General features: G+C 42.7%; 2 protein-coding genes across 6 annotated transcripts in view; one reads left to right on the top strand and one right to left on the bottom strand.

The window, feature by feature from the left end:
• MRPL22 (mitochondrial ribosomal protein L22) overlaps positions 1–9,070 on the bottom strand; it is a 41,625-nt gene extending 32,555 nt beyond the window's left edge. The window contains exons 1-2 of the mRNA XM_010592143.3: positions 8,991–9,070; positions 8,860–8,908 (exon numbers count right to left, since the gene is read on the bottom strand). Coding sequence (XP_010590445.1) covers positions 8,860–8,908; positions 8,991–9,018 — 77 coding nt within the window. The 5' untranslated portion in view covers positions 9,019–9,070. The remainder of the gene's footprint in view (positions 1–8,859; positions 8,909–8,990) is intronic.
• A 1,915-nt stretch (positions 9,071–10,985) lies between these two features.
• GEMIN5 (gem nuclear organelle associated protein 5) overlaps positions 10,986–19,718 on the top strand; it is a 38,558-nt gene continuing 29,825 nt past the window's right edge. For 2 of the 5 annotated variants that reach the window (XM_010592136.2, XM_023550946.2), the window contains exons 1-5: positions 10,986–11,200; positions 12,011–12,171; positions 13,527–13,708; positions 17,480–17,631; positions 18,251–18,367. In XM_010592136.2, coding sequence (XP_010590438.1) covers positions 11,035–11,200; positions 12,011–12,171; positions 13,527–13,708; positions 17,480–17,631; positions 18,251–18,367 — 778 coding nt within the window. In that variant the 5' untranslated portion in view covers positions 10,986–11,034. Of the gene's footprint in view, positions 11,201–12,010; positions 12,172–13,526; positions 13,709–17,479; positions 17,632–18,247; positions 18,368–19,718 lie in introns of all 5 variants that reach the window. The other 3 variants (XM_003404859.3, XM_010592125.3, XM_064278682.1) reach the window with 2 other exon arrangements.

The following is a 19,718-nucleotide window of genomic DNA, read 5'->3' as shown; positions in this document are numbered from 1 at the left end:
CTTACCTGCAAGATCCCATTCCTTCTCACCTGCTCAAGGACTGCTCCAGTAATTCTTCCTTCTCTCCACCATCAAATGTTTCTTGTCTGTGGATCAGTCCCATCAGCAAACAAACACACTCTAATATTTCCCAGCTTAAAGCAAACAAACCTTCTCCTGACCCCCTGCAGCCCAGTCCCTCTAGCTACTGCCCCATTTCTTTCTCTTCACAGCACAACCCCTTAAATGAGTTACCCAACCTCCCTATCTCCAATTCCTGTCGACCCATTCACCCTGTGCCCTCTCCAATCAGGCTTCTGCCTGCAACACGCCACCAAAACTGCTTTATCAAGGTCATCAACAATACCTGTGTTCCAAAAGCCGATGGTAAAGTCTCAGTCCTCATCTGAGAATGATTTAAGTATCTCTGGTCACTTGCTCTTCCTTGAGACATCTTCTCTACTTGCATTCCAGGACACCTTAGATTTTCATCTCTGGCCACTCCTCCACAGTTTTCCTTATCTGTAAATATTGCCTGCCTCAGGCAGGAATCAATCAACCCTTGGACTTCTTCTGTTTTCTGTCTATACTCACTCCACGATGAAATCAACTAGTTTCATGGCTGTAAATACTATTCATGCACTGAAGACTCCCAAATTTACATTCCTGCCCTGAACTCCAAATTCAGATATCCAATTACCTACTCACATCTCCATGTGGATGTTTACTGTACGACTCAAACCTAACAAGCCCCAAACTAAGCTCCTGATATACTCCCCAAAACCTGCTCCTCTCAAAGTCTTCCTATCTCAATAAATGTCAAGCCCATCTTTCCAGATGCTCAGGTAAGAAACCCTGGTGTCACCCTTCTTTCTCATACCACATATCCAATCCATCAACAAATCTTGTTGGTAGTCATTAAGACAGTGCCAGAATTCAACCAGGCACCCACCTTCATAGCCAACCTAGTCCAAGCCACCGTGATCTCTTAACTAGAATATCCAATGATCTCTATACTGATCTCCCTGCTCCCGTCCTTGCTCCCCACCAACCACCCCAGTCAGTTCTCAACACAGCAGCCAGAAGAAAACACTCATAAGTCAGATCATATTACACCTCTACTCAAAACTCTCCAGTAGTTTCCCATCTCATTCACAATAAAAGCCAAAGTACTTATAATGATCCAAAGGCCCTACAGGATCTCCCCCTCCCTTTTCTTCTCTGAGCTCATCTCCTACTACTATCTTCCTCCTTTTATTCCCTGTTTTTGGCCACACCAGGCAAGTTCCCTCTTTGGGGTCTTTGCACTTACTGTTCCACCTATCTAGAATGTTATTCGCTGAGATATTGGCATGGCTCATTTCCTTCAGATCTTTAATCAAAGGTTACCTTCTTAGTGAGGCCCTGTCTACCTTATCCAAAGCTGCAACTTACCTGTCTCTCTCTCTCATACACACACACACACACACACACACACACTTACTTCCTATCCCCATTTCCTACTTTCAATTTCTTCTGAGCCGTTTTCACTACTTAATATACTCATAATAGCTAAGTACTCAGCCACTAACCAAAAGGTTGGTGGTTCAAGTCCACCCAGAGGTGTCTCAGAAGAAAGGCCTGACAATCTACTGAAAAATCAGCCACTGAAAACCCTGCAGGGCATAGTTCTACTCTGACACTCATGGGGTCGCAATGAATCAGAATCAACTCAATGGTATATGGTGCTTTTTGTTTTTTTATTACACTTACCTTGTTTATTATCTCCTTCCTTTACTAGATTGTATGCTCCGCAAGGTCAGAGAGTTCTATCTGCTTCTGTTCACTGCTAAATCCCCAGTGCTAGAATAGTACCTGGCACATAGCAAGCAATAAGTACATATCTGTAGAATGAATGACAAGAACACGGGGACCAGGGACCAACCACATAACATAAATGAGGAAAGTAAATAACCGCGCAAACATCTTACACAAGGTTGAAAACTGAGCAAAACTGAATGGCATACGCCTCATCTAAAGGGAGAAACATGCTTCGGCTCTAGAAAATTGTTGCCATACCTTGTAATGTATAAGAGAAGGTAGAAGTGTAGCTTTTTTTATAGGAAAGATGCCAGTTTTAAATGCTAATTTTTTAAAAATGTTTTCAAACACTGTGTGGTCCAGCTGAACCACATCTGCAGGCTTGATTCATTCCACATAGCATCAGTTGGTAACCTCTGAGGGTAAGCTAGCAGACCTCCAAAGCAACTATTTAAAACAAGTCCCATTCTTCCCTGCCCCCACACTACCTCTCCTTTTCCATGATACAGCTTACATTCCAGGGAGTTTGGCCCACTATATAAACCAAAAAACCTGCTGCCATTGAGTTGATTCCAACTCACAGCGATGTTATAGGACAGAGTAGAACTGTCCCATAGGGTTTCCAAGGAGCGGCTGGTGGATTTGAACTGCCATCTTTCAATTAGCAGCAGAGCTCTTAATCCCTGCAAAGAACCACAGTTCTTAGTTGTTGTTGCTGTTCTCTGTAGAACACTTTAAAACCTAGACCCTTCCCTCAGAGAACTTAGCGGAAGCCTCTAATGTCAATAATTACTTGGAAAAAAGTCAGGCATTAGCCCTTCCAGATCACTGCTCTATCATTCAGAGTAATAACCGTCACTTATTATGTGAGTATACTGAGTTTCTAAAGGTTTTATTTAGTTTTTAAGAATAGTAAAAAGAATATAGATAATCAGCACAAATTGTGCTCCTACATAAAGCTAGACATGTGTACCCAAGCTTAATTGACACTTAGGATTCCTTCTTGGCACTGAGGTGAAAAATAGGAATCTCAGTTCCTGGCAATCTTTCAGACCACAACTTGCATTTGTCCAGGTTGAGTGATATTTCCTTAACTTATACTTACTGCCCAACTAGCAAGGTGATGGGAATGCAAAGAGATACAAAACATGTTTCTAGCCCTGAAGTGATTTAAAATTCAGTTGGGGAGACAAAGAGAGAATGAGCCATAAATGTGTGATATGCATTAAAATGTCAGAGTAAGAGCAGTACTGAGGATGGAGGCAACCAGGATGGCTTTAAGAGATGGGACTTGAGCTGAGTGTTGAAGAAAGTATAGACTTTGACATTCAGAGACCACGTAAAAGGGCGCTCCAGGCTGAGGGAGCAGCAGAAGCAAAGATGTGATTTACACAGTCTTTATTTAAAGACCTAACGATGATCTACGAGACCTCTTTTAAAAGAGACTATAGGGTAGAAACCCTGGTGGCGTAGTGGTCACGTGCTACAGCTGCTAACCAAAGGGTCAGCAGTTTGAATCCACCAGGCGCTCCTTGGAAACTCTACAGGGCAGTTCTACCCTGTCCTATAGGGTCGCTATGAGTCAGAATCGACGCGACGGCACTGGGTTTGTTTTTGCTTTTTTTTAATTGGGTCACTATGAGTCGGAATCGACTCAACAGCAATGAATTTGGTTTATAGGGGGCTGAATGGTGGCCCCAAAGCTATGTCCACATCCTTGTCTCTGGAACCTATAAATATTGCCTTATACGGCAAAAGATGTGATTAAGTTAGGGATCTTGAGAGGAGCTTATCCTGGATTATTTGGATGGGGCCTAAATGCAATCATATGTGTTCTTATAAAAGAGGCAGAGGGAGTTTTGAGGCAGACACACAGGGGAGAGTGCTATGTGAAGACAGAGCAAAGAAAGATGTAGCCACAAGCCAAGTAATACAAACAGCCACTAGAAGCAGGATTCTCCCCTAGAGCCTCCGGAGGAAGCCCTGCCAACACCTTGATTTGAGACTTGTTACTTCCAGAAATGAGAAGTTGTTCTAGGTCACGCGGTTTTTGGTAATTGTTATAGCAGCCACAGGAAACTAATATGGAGCCCTCTCAGGTCTATTAGTTAAACTTCACACAGCTACTAACCCCAATTCAAAGAACTAGCTTGAGAGTGCTTTGAAAGCAATAAAGTGTCACATAAACAAGAGGCTTACTAAATGAACATAAATACCATGGAGCTAAAAATGTCCTTCTATAAAGCCTTCTTGTTTTAGTGCATGATCATCATAGAGCTTACTTTCAAAATATAAGTAACGGTCAATTTTTCTTCTTTAAAAAATGTCAACATACACTTATTTCTGTTTGAATCTTTTTAACTCAGATACTAAAATAACCCAAAAATAAAGTATCATCAAATTATGCCACCCATTTTGATCATGGCTTGTGGTTTTTGTAGACTGTCTTCATTTTTAGGAAACACACTCCGAAGTATTTAGGAGTAAAACACCATAATGTCTGCAACTGAGTTCCAAATGGCTGGGGGGAGGGGGAGGGGCATGTGCATTTATAGAGATGAAGTCAATACATCAAAATGTTAACAATTGGTGAATACATCTGAAAGATATAAGGGGTTTGTTGTTATATTCTTTCAACTTTCCTGCGGGATTGAAAAGTTGCTAAATAACTTGAAGGAAATATTATTTCACCCATTAATGCGAGGGCCACTGCCCAATACACATTTCAAGGTACTTTAAACTGCTAATCACTGTGTACTCACTACATGGCAAGCATCACTACCTCACGCACCACAAACAGATGCTTATGTTTAGCTGTGATGCCTCAGTGCAGAGATTCCTGGACTGAGGATTATGAAATCACAAGCAAAACTATGAATTCAGCATGCATTTTTCTAGAAAAATGTTTTGTGGTTTTTCTCATACTCTCAAAGGAGTCTGAGGCTCAAATTTAAGAACTACTGCCCTAAAAGGCAATGAATCACAATGCCTCAGGTCACAGGGTAAGGCTAAATTAAGAGGACACAAAATCAATGTCATTGTCAAATCTTACAGATGATGGTAATCAGAATGCTGAGAACATAGATGAATGAAAAGAGATAATTTCTACTCTTTACTTTGGGAAAGACTTTTAAGAGTGACCTAACAGAAAAGTAAACTCATTTATCTTTCAGTTTCTTATCTTCTTGCCTACTGTTCTATAAATGTAGGGCTGACAGATGAGATAAGTAATCCCACCTAGGAGTACAGAGTGGCTACTAATTACTTCCAGCATAAAACCAATTCCTTTGAAAGAATTCTTGGCAATATCATCCCCACACTACACCTCGACAATCCCAGGCACTACTAATGGGCATTTTACCTATTAGGCCTCTTAATCCTCACAACTATCCTATAAAGTGGATAAAACCCATTGCTGTTAAGTCAATTCCAACTCATAGCAATCCTATAGAACAGAGTAGAACTGCCCCATACAGTTTCCAAGTTAGCAGCCATAGCTGTTAACCACTAGGCCCACCAGAGTTTCTGTAAAATGGATGGTATCTTTTTTTTTTCCTCATTTTTTTGAGATATGGAAACTGAGCCTCAGAGAATTTAAGCAAATTGCTCAAGGCCACATTTGTTCCCGGCAGAGTCAGGGTTGAAATTCAATTCTGTCTTCCGCTGTTGCTGTTGTCAGGTACCATCGAGTTGGTTCTGACTCCGCGACCTTATGTATAATACAACAAAATGTTGCCTGGCCCTCTGCCATCCTCACAATCGTTGTTATGCTTCAGCCACCGTGTCAATTTATCTCATTGAGGGTCTTCCTCTTTCGCTGACCTCTTCCAAGCACGATGTCCTTCTGCAGACCAGTATTTATTCAAATATATCAAACTGTACTCATCATTTTTTCACTAAACAGCTAATTCATGACAGTTCCAACATGGCTTTTCTTGTGGAGAATTTTAACCTAAGTACAAATTGGTCATTAAAACCCATTGCTGTTGAGTTGATTCTGACTCATAGTGATCTTACAGGACAGAGAAGATGCCCCACAGGGTTTCCAAGGAGCGGCTGGTGGATTCGAACTACTGACCTTTTGGTTAGCAGCCAAACGCGACTATTTTGCCACCAAGGCCCCAAATTAGTCATTAGCACCTTCAAACTTTTACCGTAGCCATTCTACTTCTAAACCACCAAAATGTACTCTCTTACTCCTAAACATACTCTCCTTACTCCTAAAATCACCTCTCCTAAAACCACTCCTCTGACAAACCCCTTCTGGGCCCATCACTCCATCCATTCCATGATTGATAAACCACTACTTAAAGACAGAAAATTTCTGTTCCGATCCTAGACCCGCCATGTTTTAACTGTGTAACCTTCAGTAAGTCACAAACTTCTCCAATGCATCCATCGGTAAAATATGAGACTTGGCACTCAAAGGTTGAAAATTGTCAGTCTCCTACCAAATATAGCCTGCAGAAAAGTTTTATTTGGTCAGTGGCATTTTTTCTTAACCCAATTCAATGTCTTTAGGTGAGGAATGCCCCCTGACTGCCACGGGCCCTCCACTCCCTCTATTTTACACTGACTACTTTTCCTAGTTCACTCATTTATGCTGTCTGGCCCCTCTACACAACTGCATTTCCAGTCACTGAATTAGATGATCTCTAAGATTTTACATGGTTAATCAAAGATTCTGTAGAAGAATCCTGATCAAAAGGGGGAAAATGCAGAACAGAATATCAGACTCTGACGGACTCCAGACTTTCTGGAGCCATGAAGGCTGAATAAACCCCTCAAACTACTGCCCTGAGATAATCGTTAAACCTTAAACCAAAAATATTCCCTGAAGTCTTCTTAAAACCAAACAACAGTTTGGCTTAACTAGTAAAGAATGTCTGCCTTGAGCATTATGCTCTTTTAGGAACCACCTATATGAAGTCAAACAGACAAGAGCAACTTGAAAGATAAGATAGAAACCTTTGGGGCTGTGAGTTTATGTTAATGGGAGAGAAACTCGAAAAATGAGGGTGAGAATGGTTGCACAACTCTAAGAATGTAATCAGTGTAACTGAATGGTACACATAGAAACTGTTGAATTGGTGTACGTTTTGCTGTGTATATTCTCAACAACAACAAAATAAATTTTTTTAAAAAGATTTCACATTGTTATTATGAGCATTATTTATAGTTTTCATGCTAAGTTTTCGTATGGTCATAGCCTGTCTTCCCCATTAAAAAGTCGAGAATGGGGACTCATAAAATTATATACATTGAGAACTGGAAAGAGCCTTAGAAATTATCGAGTGTCATATCTGCTAGATAATTAAACAAGAGTGTCAGATTTGCTATTGTTTAGGTGACACTGATGAAAAGATTAAAGCCAAACTGCTTAAGTTACTTGCCCAGAATTTCCTAGTAAAAGTCAGTGCCAAACCAAACCAAACCCCTTACTGTCAAGTTGATTCTGACTCTTCAGGACATAGCACAGTTTGGAACCCATAGGGTTTCGAAAGGCTGTAATCTTTATGGAAGCAAGCTGCCACATCTTTCTCCCGCAGAGCAACTGGTGGGTTCAAACCACCAACTTTCGGTTAGCAGTTGAGCACTTTAACCACTGCTCCACCAGGGCTCCTCAAAAGTCAGTGCAACGCAACTTAAATCAACAAACATTAACAAAATACCTACTTTGTGCAAGATCCCGTGTTGGTCCCTACTTCTTTAGGACACACAAGCTAGTAAAGGGCATGGATACATATACATAAGGCCACTATGCATGGTACACACACTAAGTGGAAGGAGAAATCAGTATCTTTCCATTTTAATCAGATCTGAAAACACCTCCTGAATGGGAAACATCTGAACAGGGGTTTAAATAATGAGTAAAACTGCAGTTATTAACAAGAATGGAGGACACAGCATGAACAAAGCCAAGAAGCAAATGAATGCACAGCATAGTCAGAAAAAGTAAGTAAATCAGCGTGGCTGGGGGCAGAACAATAGAATATAACGTAAGAAAGCAAAGTGCAGACAAAGCCTGAGGGCCGGCACTTTCTACATCCTTCTTTAGCCCACCTCTTCATCCCCCTGACCCAAGAACCTAAGACACAGCTAAATAAGAACTCAATAATAATTTGTAGTGATAAAAACAATGATGGCAGTTGAGATTTAAGGTGGGCTTATTTACATGTCATGCATTGTGCTAAACACTTCATATGCATTATCTCATTTAAGTCTCACAAAAATTCTACGAGGTAGGTATTAATAAAGCTTAGAAATAAGTAAATTTTCCAAAATCAGTTAAAAAGTGGATTCACAACAATCTGTCTCCGAAGCCTATGAACTAAGCTACTTACTATAAAATAAATGCTAACAAATATATTGATCTGAAACTTATAATCAGATTATCTATCTCCAAATAACAAAAGATATACTGCAGAAAAGAGATAATGAAAAGGGGAAGGGAAAGAACTCTTGCCAGTCGTGACTCAATTACATTTCCTAATCTTAAAAAATGCTTTTGTCCTAAAGCCAAAGAATGCTTTGGAGAATATAGTTTAAAGCGTCACAATTTCCTATAAGTGGATGACTTTGGGCAAATTATTTCACATTTGGGGGTTTCAATTTCCTCGTTTAAAAAAATGGCAATCAACAGTACTCGTTATTACTATGAAAATCGTACGCGATAATGTCACATAAAGCCTTTAGCCTATGTCAAACACAAGATTAACTACGGCTAAAACACGGTCTTTCTCCATGTAAGCAACTAAATAGAGAAGTAACTAAAAAAGTTGAACAGTTCCACATGGAGGTGGAAAAGTCTAACCGCGTCCAGAAAGGCCAGAGGATGCTGTCCAGAAAAGACATTTGCAGTAGTCCTTGAAATAAAAAGACAGTAATGGATAATTCTGATATCTGCAGGGCTAAGAGATACGCCCGCGGAAAAATGGGGTGACAAAGCAGGGATTCTAGCTGTCTTGTTCGACTCTGTAGCCCCAGAACCTAAGCCTGGCACATACGAGCTCAGTAATTGAATCATAGAATAGAATGGAGGCCTCGGACACTTCTGCAACGCCGAGGCGAGACACTTACCCCAAGGCGAGCTTGCCCTGGCTCCTCAGATTCTGCATCCATAACGCACCTGCAACACCAACACAATCCGTAAATTCAGACTCCCATCTCAGCTCCCTTCCTCTGCCTACTAACCACCGAAAAACCCTTACCCAACTGCTTCAGCACTGCGGCCGCCATCTTTCTCCCTCTCTCTACGGAAGCCTCCGAGTCCACACGCCGCCAGGACTAGCACATGCGCAATACTCTGGGTTTCCTCTGCTGCGATCCAGCGTACCTACAGCCGCGGTGTTGTCATGGAGACCGCGAACACGCTGCTGGAGCCTAAACGGTGTTTAGGCCAACCGTGCTTGAGAACGAATGACTTAATAAAGGCTGAAAACCAGTGAGTTTCCATAAATTCACAGAAACCCAGAAAATTTGCGAAGCCTCACCTCACAAATGAAAGGATTAGGGAAACGGTCCATGAATAAGTCACCTAACCCGTGTGGGCCTCAGTTTTCTCGTCAGTAAAATATAGTCAGAATTAGCTATCCCTACGACACAGGCTTGTTGTAAAGATCACTAGAGATGGTATGAATGCACTTTTAAAAGAGCAAGCCATTCAAATACGAAGTATGATGTCCTTATCCCTGTGAATCTCCAAGTTGACCACCAAGAGATACCCATGAAATTTTATTGCCATAGAGTTGATTCTGACTCATAGCGACTCTGCACGACAGAGGAGAACTGCCCCGCAGGGTTTCCAAGGAGCAGTTGATGGATTTGAACTGCCGACCTTTTGGTTAGCAGCCAAGCTCTTAACCTCTGTGCCATCAAGGCTCCAACCAAGGGATGAGTTAATATTTCATCGAGCATTTATTACCATATATGCTCCTGGGAAACTCTATGGGGCAGTTCTACTCTGTCCTACAGGGTCGCTATGAGTCAGAATCAACTCGACGGCCCTGGGTTTTTTTTGTGGGTATGCTCACCAGGCACTGCACTAAATCTCGTTTATTCCGAACATCAATTCAAGTTATGGATTATCATCTTCTCTGCTCATATGAAGAAACTGATTTAGGATGGGTTCAGGGTGGGTTAACTTCTTTCCACTAACAACTGGCAAAACCAGTGGACAATCTATGGCTGGGTGCCTACAAAGTTAGTGACCCTATTCACATCTTTATGTATGTGTGCCCTCTCCATATTAAGGATAGATATTTTCAGCTTTCAGTTTGCTAGTATACGTAAGTGCAGATTTCCAACGCAAACAAGCAAGACGAGTTTAAGTGTAAAATCTGAGCATTTTTGCATGTTTTGAGTTGGAAAGGAATTTTCACTCTTTTTTTCTCCACAGTACTTAACACATAGTTCCCTTCTCAGAGTTGGCACTCAATCAAGTGAATCAAGAGTCACTCCATTCTGCTTCTCTTTAATCTTTGAAAACCAAAAACCCAGAGCCAGGATTTCCACCCAGTTGCAGAAACTGTTCCTTCCCCCCTTTTTTATTTTTTTACTATTTCTCCTTTTATCTTTTTTTGCTAATTGGCATCTTGTATATACCAGTTGCCGCCAAGTCAATTCAAAATTATGGCGACCGTATGTGTGTCAGATCAGAATTGTGCTCCACAGGGTTTTCAGTAGCAGATTTTTCAGTAGATTCCCAGGCTTTTTTACCAATGAACCACTGGGAGGACTCTAACCTCCAATCTTTCAGTTAGTGGCCCAGAGTGTTAACCGTTTGCACCACCCAGAGTCTTCTTGGCTTCCGCAGATTTCTTTAAAGAATCTCCAGAGCTACCAAAATGCCCCGGTACATAGCGTTCAAAGGAAATATTTGACAGGATAGCGATTAAACAGGTCCAAAGAATGAACTCACAGTGTGAGTGGATGACTCCACCAATCTAATCCCTTAATTACGTGGTTTTGCTTTGGGGAGTAAGAATGTCTAACCCCAGGGCTAGGCTCTGGCTGAGGCTGCGTGCGGGGTTAGCACGCAAAGCGCAGCAAGCGCTGCCTCGACCTTCGCAACCCTGAGGCGCCGGGAGCAGAGCGCTCCGTGCGGCCTGGGCCTCGGCGCGCCCCGTAGTGGCAGACCTGGGGAGGCGGGGCTCGAAGCCGGCCCCGCCCCCGCCCCGCCCCCTTCCTGGCTACGGCGTGCAGCGAACGACCTGCGCCTCTGGCTGCTCCTCTCATCTTAGGCGGCCCGCGGACATGGGGCAAGAACCGCGGACGCTGCCTCCGTCCCCCAACTGGTACTGCGCCCGCTGCAGCGACGCCGTACCCGGGGGTCTTTTCGGCTTCGCGGCGCGGACCTCGGTCTTCCTAGTCCGCGTGGGCCCGGGCGCAGGCGCAAGCCATGGGACGCCCCCGTTTCGAGGTAACTGCCCACGTCTGGGCCCAGACCTTCTTGCCCTTCCCACTGGGCTCTCTGTGGTCGCCGAGTGGGAGTATTCGGCCGCCTCTCTTTCTACAGATAGGGAAACTGAGGCTCAGGCAGGGAGAGGAGTTTGCCCACGGTCACTCATCTGAGCTGCGTCCGAGTCTCCAAGAGTGAGCTGCACCACGCTGTGGCCCGGCGGTCCCGCCCTCCTGGCGCTCACACGTGGGACCGCTTACTTACTGGGAAATTAGCACTGTCTTGACCTGAGTTTTTATAACATTTACGCCCCCCACGCCCACTCGCGCGCCCTCTGGAAGCCTTCCTGGGATTGCGGGCTGCCTGTAACTGCAGGCCCTAAAAACGATCCTGCAAATACGTGATCCTTGTTTCTGTAAAACGAATGAGTTGAGCCAGATGCACCCAGGTTCCAAACTAGGTTTTGCTGGTGCCTTGGGATATGACCTGCCACGTATTCTATTTCAGACGGTCCCTGACCAGATCTAAATAAAAATCGCTTTTACATTCTTATGTGTGCTGCTTTTCAACCTGTGAACTAGGTACAGCAATGTATTTTGAACATTTTATAGTTGAGAAGGCACGCTCAGTGAGATAAAATGATTTGTTTGAAATCACATGGCAGAGCCAACACCAGAACTTGGGGTTTCTGCTTGTGAGTGAGATCCTTTTGTTACACCATGGGCTAGGAAACTCCAAAGCATCTGCTCACTCATCAGCCAACAACAGTGTGATTCTGCGTGGAATCATGGGCAGCGCTTTCATTAACCTGCAGTCTGGTTTTGCTTGAAGTCATAGGGGAGTTGGTGGGACACACCGAAAGAGTCTCTGGCTTCACGTTTTCTCATCACCCGGGTCAATACAACCTCTGTGCCACCAGCTCTGACGATGGGACTGTGAAAATCTGGGATGTAGAGACGAAAACAGTTGTGACAGAACATGCACTCCATCAGGTACTGTGGCTTAATGATTTCTCAGACTCATTTTGTATCTGTGCTGAGGGTTCTTTCGTTTCAAGCAATTTTGTTAGCTCATTTGTACAAGGCAGTTTTTATAAATATATCCGTTATTAGATCCGAAGCTCTACAGTGTAAAGTCAGGAAACCTGGTGATGCAGTTGTTAAGCACTCAGCTGCTAACAGAAAGGTTAGAGGTTCAAACCTACCAGCTCCTGCTCCAGAGGAGAAAAGACCTGGTGATCTGCTCCTGTAAAGGTTTCAGCCTAGGAAACCCTACGGGGCAGTTCTGCTTGCTTACATGGGGTCAGTGTGAGTTAGAAGTCACTGTATAACACCCAACAAGAACATAGCGTAAGGTGCCTCTAAACTTTTTTGAAAAGCAATGCATATAAGCCAGAGATTGGTAAATTATCCCCTACCTGGTCGTAGCGACCCTGCTCTGTCCTGTAGGGTCGCCGTGAGTCGGAACCAACTCTGTGGCACCTAACAACAACAACACTGTTTCAGCACATAGTTTCATTGGAACAAGGCACACCTATTTGTTTAAGTATTGTCTTTGAGTACTTTCATGCTACAACAGCAAAATTGAGTACCCCAGGAGCCCTGGTGGAGCAGTGGTTAAGAGCTCGGCTGTTAACCAAGAGATCGATAGTTAAATCCACTAGCCCCTCCATGGAAACCCAATGGGGCAATTCTGCTCTGCCCTATAGGGTCACTATAAGTCAGAATCAACTCAATGGCAATGAGTTGTTTGCAGTAGAGATAGTATGGCCCACAGAGCCTAAAATATTTATTATCTGGCCCTTTACATTATAAGATTTGCCAATCTCTGATATAAGCTATAAGTGAGCGAGTGAAACCGGTTTCTAAACCAAATGATTACCTGACATGCCTGTCTTTTGAGCAAACAGAGGAAAGGAAAAGACCCTCTTATTAAGAACTTTACATGTAAGCTATAAAAAGAAGAAATGGTTTTTTTAGACATGATTCTTTAGTCCCGAATAGACTACATTTTCCTATAATTTGTTAATATAGGCTTGCTATTTGGAAACCCTGGTGGTGTAGTGGTTAAGTACTACAGCTGCTGACCAAAAGGTTGGCAGTTAAATCTACCAGGCATTCCTTGGAAACTCTGTGGGGCAGCTCTACTCTGTTCTATAGGGTCACTATGAGTCAGGATCGACTCCATGGCAATGGGTTTCGTTTTGGGTTTTATATAACTAATGCTAACAAGCATTCGTTAAGTACCTATAATGTGCCTAACGTTACGCCAGTGTGTGATACAGGTTAAAAATTAAGCAAAAATTTAGCATTGGCAAATGAAAAACCAAACATTTTTTGTTTTATAGCATACAATATCAGCATTGCATTGGTCTCCTCGAGTAAAGGACTTGATAGTATCTGGGGATGAAAAAGGGGTCATTTTCTGTTACTGGCTTAACAGAAATGACAGCCAGCACCTCTTTACTGAACCCAGGACAATTTTCTGTCTTACTTGTTCACCTCATCATGAAGATTTAGTAGCCATTGGGTGAGTACTGTACCACCTGTATTGATAATTTATTTTTGTTCATGGTAATGTTACATTTACTTTACCTTCTCCCATCTCTCCTCATTCAGGGAGATAATTTACAAGGAGATGATTTAGCTGCTCCCGTGAGCCCTTGGCATCATTTCTTCCTGTGATCTCCAGGTCCTTACTGTCTCTTCCACTCCCTCTGTTTGTTTCTGTTCCCTTGGTTTACATGATACTGTACTTTGCTCATTCTTCATATCTGACCCTCTGTCAGCCTCTATTTGTAGGAAATGTCCTCCTTGACCTTTTTCCTTCCTCTGTACTTGCCCTTGGATATAACGTTTACTCCCAAAGTGTCAGATAACTCGATCTGTCTCTCTAGTTCTGAATTCTCCTTCTAGCTTGGATAAGTGACTAGCATTGGGACCTGTCTCCCCGTTGGTCACCCGGTTTGTTTCATGTAGTAGGCAGGGGTCAGAGGTCGAGAAGCTTGCATCAGGCTGAGCCTTGAAAGAACAGCAATTCCTTTCCTTACCCATTCCACATACTTCTCTCCCAAAGATGTCCATTCACTCAACTTTGAAGACTTGACATGAACAATTTCACTAGCCTTTTGGTACAAAAAGTCTGATTGGAGTGAGTTTAAAACACTGGGGGTAAGGTAGTAGAGATAAACATGGAGATAACTTTTCACAAAGTTTGCGGTGAAAATGTGCATAGACATAAAGCCAGAGGAAGTATATGGGGTATTAGATGGAAGATACCAAGGGCATGTCTTCATGCTGATGGAAGTGAGGCAAAAGAGAGAGAGCTTGTTGCAGAAGTAAGAGGTGGTAAATGCCAAGAGGGAAACTGTTAGGAAGTTACAAGGATTGAACCCAAGTCCCAAGTACAAAGAACAGCTGAGAATGTGGATCAGGTGCAAGTAGGTTTTTAGATTTGGTAGGAAGCCTTGAGAGTTTGTTCCACTGTGATGGCTTCTGATGTTCTCAGCAAGGCATAAGTCAGTGATGAAGCCAGTCACATTATGGGTGGGAAGAAGATATGAAAACAGTTCTCTCAGAGAATGAGAATGTGAACTTATTAGGGAAAATCGTAGGTCCTGTGGTCACTGTTGAGTACCAAGCTTAAAGATCAGGGTCATAAACTGAAACTGCTCAAGCTGGTTGAAAAAGAACGTGGTTTAATTCAGCCAGGTTCGGGGTTTTATGGAGTATAATACCCCCAGGGGAGAGGAGACAAGGGACCTAAGGGTGTTTTCAAAGGAGCAATTATAATGATGGATCCTGGGATCTGTGCTGCATCAGAGGAAGGATGGGAGGACAGATGAGGGTGGGCAGTAGTGAAAATGTCAAGCGTGGTAGATCTGAGGTCTCCATGAAGTGGAAGGATTGGTACAGTAGGGATATTAGAGAGAGTGAGCAGAAAGGGTAGTAGGCAGGGATCAGAGGATGAGAAGCTTGAAATCAGGCTGAGCCTTGAAAGAGCAGCAGTTCATAAGAAGAGAAGGAACTTCAAGGCAGAGGGAACCTTGGAGACTTGAACAGAATGGTTTGTTTTCAGAGGATCTTCATTACAGTGGTTATTTCCTGAAGGCTTGACTGAAATTGCTAGACAGTTTGAGCTAGACTCAGGTTTCCTCCTACCTTGGTCTATAAGGTCTGTATCTTCAGAGATCAGTATGGTTTATGATTTCATTATGTTGAAAAAAAGTTAAGCTGTAATGGCATTTTTTTTTTTTCCCCCGTAGAGTAGTTTATTATGTAGGAAACAAACAGGTGCAATCATTTTGGAGAGCAGCTTTGCACTTTTTAGTAAAGCAGACGTGTACATACCTTACATCCTGGCAATTCCATCGTTAGGAATAGGACCTAAAATTGTCTTAAGTGGGTACAAGAACAGCAAAAAATGGAAGCCCTTCAAAAGGAAAATGGATAAACAGTGATACCCTCACACAGTGAAATAGTCTACAATAGCATAATGACTAATTGTGAGCTAGAGTTACACATGTCAATGTGAACGACTCACAAACAGAATGAACAAGCTGCAGAAAAATAGACAGTGTTGTACCATTTATATGAAGTTTGAAAATATACAAAATAGTTGTCTGTCTTATTTAGGAATATATATAAAGGAAGGCTGGAGTGATACAACAGCAAATTGATAGTCGTGATTTACCTCCAAAGGAGAACGTTTTGACTGGGGAGGGATACACAGAGGACTTCAACTGTATTTGGTAGTTATTTTTTTCTTTTGGGTGGTGGGTACTTTTTTGTGTCTGAAATACTTTCTCATTTAAAAAAAAAAAAAAAGACTATTAGGATTTCTCAGTTTTTCCTGAGTTCATAAAATTGACAGCTTAGAACACCCATATCGAGAATATAGAGTTCTGTAGCTCTTGTAAAGTTCATAGTTAGAAAAGCTGGGTCATTTGTGTAAAAACGGCATGGAGGTAGTGTCTGACCTCCTCTAACTTCAGGAGGGAGAAGGAGAATCAAGATCGACAGCCCAAGGCCGATTTCTGCAAGGCACAGGTCAGACATCTCTCCACCATCTTTGTCAATTCCAACACCAGTCATCCCTCCCATGCCACTCTCTACTTCTCTGCCGAGTTCGATAATTCATTGCAGTGAGCATACAGAACTCACAGACAATACTCAAGATTATGGGGTTTATTAAAGAAGTAACAGATTATACAGTTCAGGTTCAGGAACACTCAGGATACAGTTCTTCGATCAGGACAGCCTCTTCTCAGCCATAGGTATATCTCTCTCTGGTCCTCAGCATCTGCCCTGCTCAGGCAAGTGTTACGGAGCTCTTTTAGTTCTGCCAATAAGTGCCCCGAGGCACCCCGCTCCTCCAGCAAGCCTTGGTCCAAAGGCACTCAGCTCTAGCTCAGTGGGTCAAACCTAGCTCCACTGGAGGTACTCAGCTTTCTCACTCCGTGGGCTCTGTGGGCTGGGCCGTCGCCAGCTGGTCTCCTGGCTCTGCTGCTGCCGTTTCTCTGCCGCTGTTTCTTACTCTCTTTCTGCCTGTCTGCTGGTTTCAGGAGCTTCTCAGCGTAGGGATCCTAGATTCTTCTTTCTTGAAGGTGCTGAGATCTCCTCCTCCTACCTCTGGGACGACTCATTTTAAGCCTCGCAGGATGGCAAAACTGACCAGTCTCGCTTGATGGGCCACAGTTATCTTATTTGCATAGTCCCATGCAGTCTTTTGGTTGGGAGTTATAAGACCATGGTGAAAAAGGCCATATAAAAGCAATCCATCACACTGGAACTTGTAAAGAGATAATCTTTCTCATTGCACTGGGACAAATTCGTCTCTAATTAGAGGAGTTGGCTAGACCTCTATAAGAACTATTCTATAACTTAAAGAAGCTGGTCGTACTGCAGATTCAGCTGGAAATTTTTGGAAAAGTGTAGGTGCCTGAGCCCCATCTCAGGCCTGCTGAATCAGAATCTCTAGGAGCTGGGCCCTGGCATGTGAACCTTTAAAAGCTCTCCCTGTGGTTCTGATGCCCAGTATGTAAGCTGTACTGTTTGAGCTTTGTGCCAGGCAGCATTGTACAGTGTTACTTAGTGCAAACAGTTTGTTCATGTAGGGGGTTTTCACAAAACCAGGATGCATGAAATGCGCACTTTGGAAAAAGGACAAAAAATTACTTTTCTTCCTTTCCTCAACTGTACCTTTTAGAAATGTGCAGTGATAGCTCCTAAGCCAAAATGTTTACTATAGAGGCTGTGCTATCTCTATTTTCCAATAATATTCCTAACTCTTGTTTTTTAGCTACAAGGATGGCATGGTGGTTATAATTGACATCAGTAAGAAAGGAGAAGTAATTCACAGGCTTCGAGGCCATGACGATGAAATCCACTCCATAGCCTGGTGTCCCCTCCCTGGTGAAGACTGTTTATCCATAAATCAAGAGGAAAATTCAGGTAAAGATGATTTAAGGGAGGTTTCAGAGCTCAGAGAAATAAACCTAAGCTATCATGATCATACAAGGATCTCTAAATAATTAGAGCGGGGGCAGTAGTAGTTCGGTGGTAGAATTGTTGCCTTTAGTGCAGAAGACCTGGGTTCGATTCCCACTCAGTGCACCTCACGAGCAGCCGCCACCCATCTGTCAGTGGAGACTTGCATGTTGCTGTGGTGCTGAATAGGCCTCAGTGGAGTTTCCAGACTGAAACAGACTAGGAAGAAAGGCCTGGTGATCTACTTCTAAAAGTCAGCCAATGAAAGCTCTGTGGATCGCAAGCCCAGGTTGATCTGTAACCAGTCGTGGGGATGGTGCAGGACCAGGCAGTGTTTCATTCCATCATGCATGGGGGTCACCATGAGTCAAGGGCCGACTCAGCGGCAGCTACAACAACGTCAGTGCTCTGTAGACCTAGGGAACAAACTGGGTAGAATTATATCATTGGAATTTTTCAAGTTTAAGGTTTTATAGATCAGAACTATGAAGAAGATAGCTATGGGAACCCCAGTGAACTAATTTTTCTTTGATAAATGCATATGTAATGCAAATCAAAAACAATTGCCATTTCTCTCTAGAAGAACCTGAAATTCCCAATGGGAAAGTTATACCACAAACTCCAGTAACAAAAGGCTGCTACTTAGCCACTGGAAGCAAAGATCAGACTATTCGAATCTGGAGCTGCTCCAGAGGCCGAGGTAAGATTGCCACTTCCTTCATGAAATAATCTAGATTGGCCTGGTTGAACTAGAAGTGTTTTATTCTGTCTTGTCCTGGCCTCTGAGAGTGTGTCATTTATTAGAAAGTTTTTTACTCTTCTATCCCGAAAGTTGCTTTTCCAGTTGCGCCTGAGCTAGAACTCTCTGTGCTCTAAACATCTGGCTTTGGTGTTGAAGATGAGAGTTTCTGATGCATGCCAGGAGAAGGTAAAGACTTACATAGAACTGTTTGGCATGGAGGCAGAATGTTTATTATGAGAACAGGAATATTGGAACTTGGCAAGACCTAGGTCAGAGGAGTAGAAAAGATCTTGAGAGTAAGTGCTTTTAATGAACAAATGCAGAATAAATAATGCCCACCATAGACATGTACGTTTAAATCTAAAAGTTTATCCAATTTACAGAGACCGTCAATCATTTAGTCTTTCCATGCTTCTCTCTTTAATAGAACTTGTGCCATAAGTTTCCAAATTGAGAGAAACTCCAAGACAAGTAGATGTTACCTTTATAATAAAAATCTAGTCTTTCTTTTTATGGTGGTCTTTTCTTCTTTCTCCACTTTATTTTAAACCATGAAAATTAATATATCTTTGCCCAAATGCATAAACGTGTGTAAAGCAAGTAGCACAGTTAGGGCTTGGCACGTAGTTAGGGATTAGTTAATGGTAACTAGTGGTATGACTTTGGAAAACAATTTTTTTTTTTAAGGTTTGTGGCCTACTTTTCGACATACTAGAGCTAAAATCCCAAGTAGGAACAACATGAGGTTAAGAATCCCTCCAGTAGGGTAACCTCTAAACTTATATATGTTTAGTGCAGTGGTCTTCAATTTGGTTGTGCTGTAGAATCAGGCGGAAATTTTTTGAAGAGTATAGGTGCCCGAGCCCCACCTCAGATCTGCTGAAGCAGAATCTCCAAGAATTGGGCCCTGGTATGTGTACAGGGTTGCTATGAGTCGGAATCGACTCGATGGCAGTGGTTGTGATATGGTACATGTGTATTTTTAAATGCTCTGCCTGTGGTTCTGACGTTGAATTGAAATTAAGAACTACTGATTAGTAGCATGCCAGGGATGGAGGCGCTTCCTTGTCACAAAGTGTTGATTGCCAGATTTCCCCGCTTTGTTGGATTTCTTGTCTGCTGGAAGAAGGAATCCCATCCTTTGTTTTTCCAGCTTTGGAGGATCTCAGGTTGTGTTACCACCTGGGTTCTCAACTCCAGTTGGAACTCATTTTCCTGGAGAAACAATATTCTTAATGTGTTTAGGTTGCCAAGACAGCCTGTAAAAGCTCGCTTAACCTAAATGTAGCTAGACTAATATTAACCACTA

This window comes from Loxodonta africana, chromosome 2 (genome assembly GCF_030014295.1).
Source record: "Loxodonta africana isolate mLoxAfr1 chromosome 2, mLoxAfr1.hap2, whole genome shotgun sequence".
NCBI classification, from domain to species: domain Eukaryota; kingdom Metazoa; phylum Chordata; class Mammalia; order Proboscidea; family Elephantidae; genus Loxodonta; species Loxodonta africana.
This window is presented reverse-complemented; position numbering and strand designations above follow the sequence as displayed.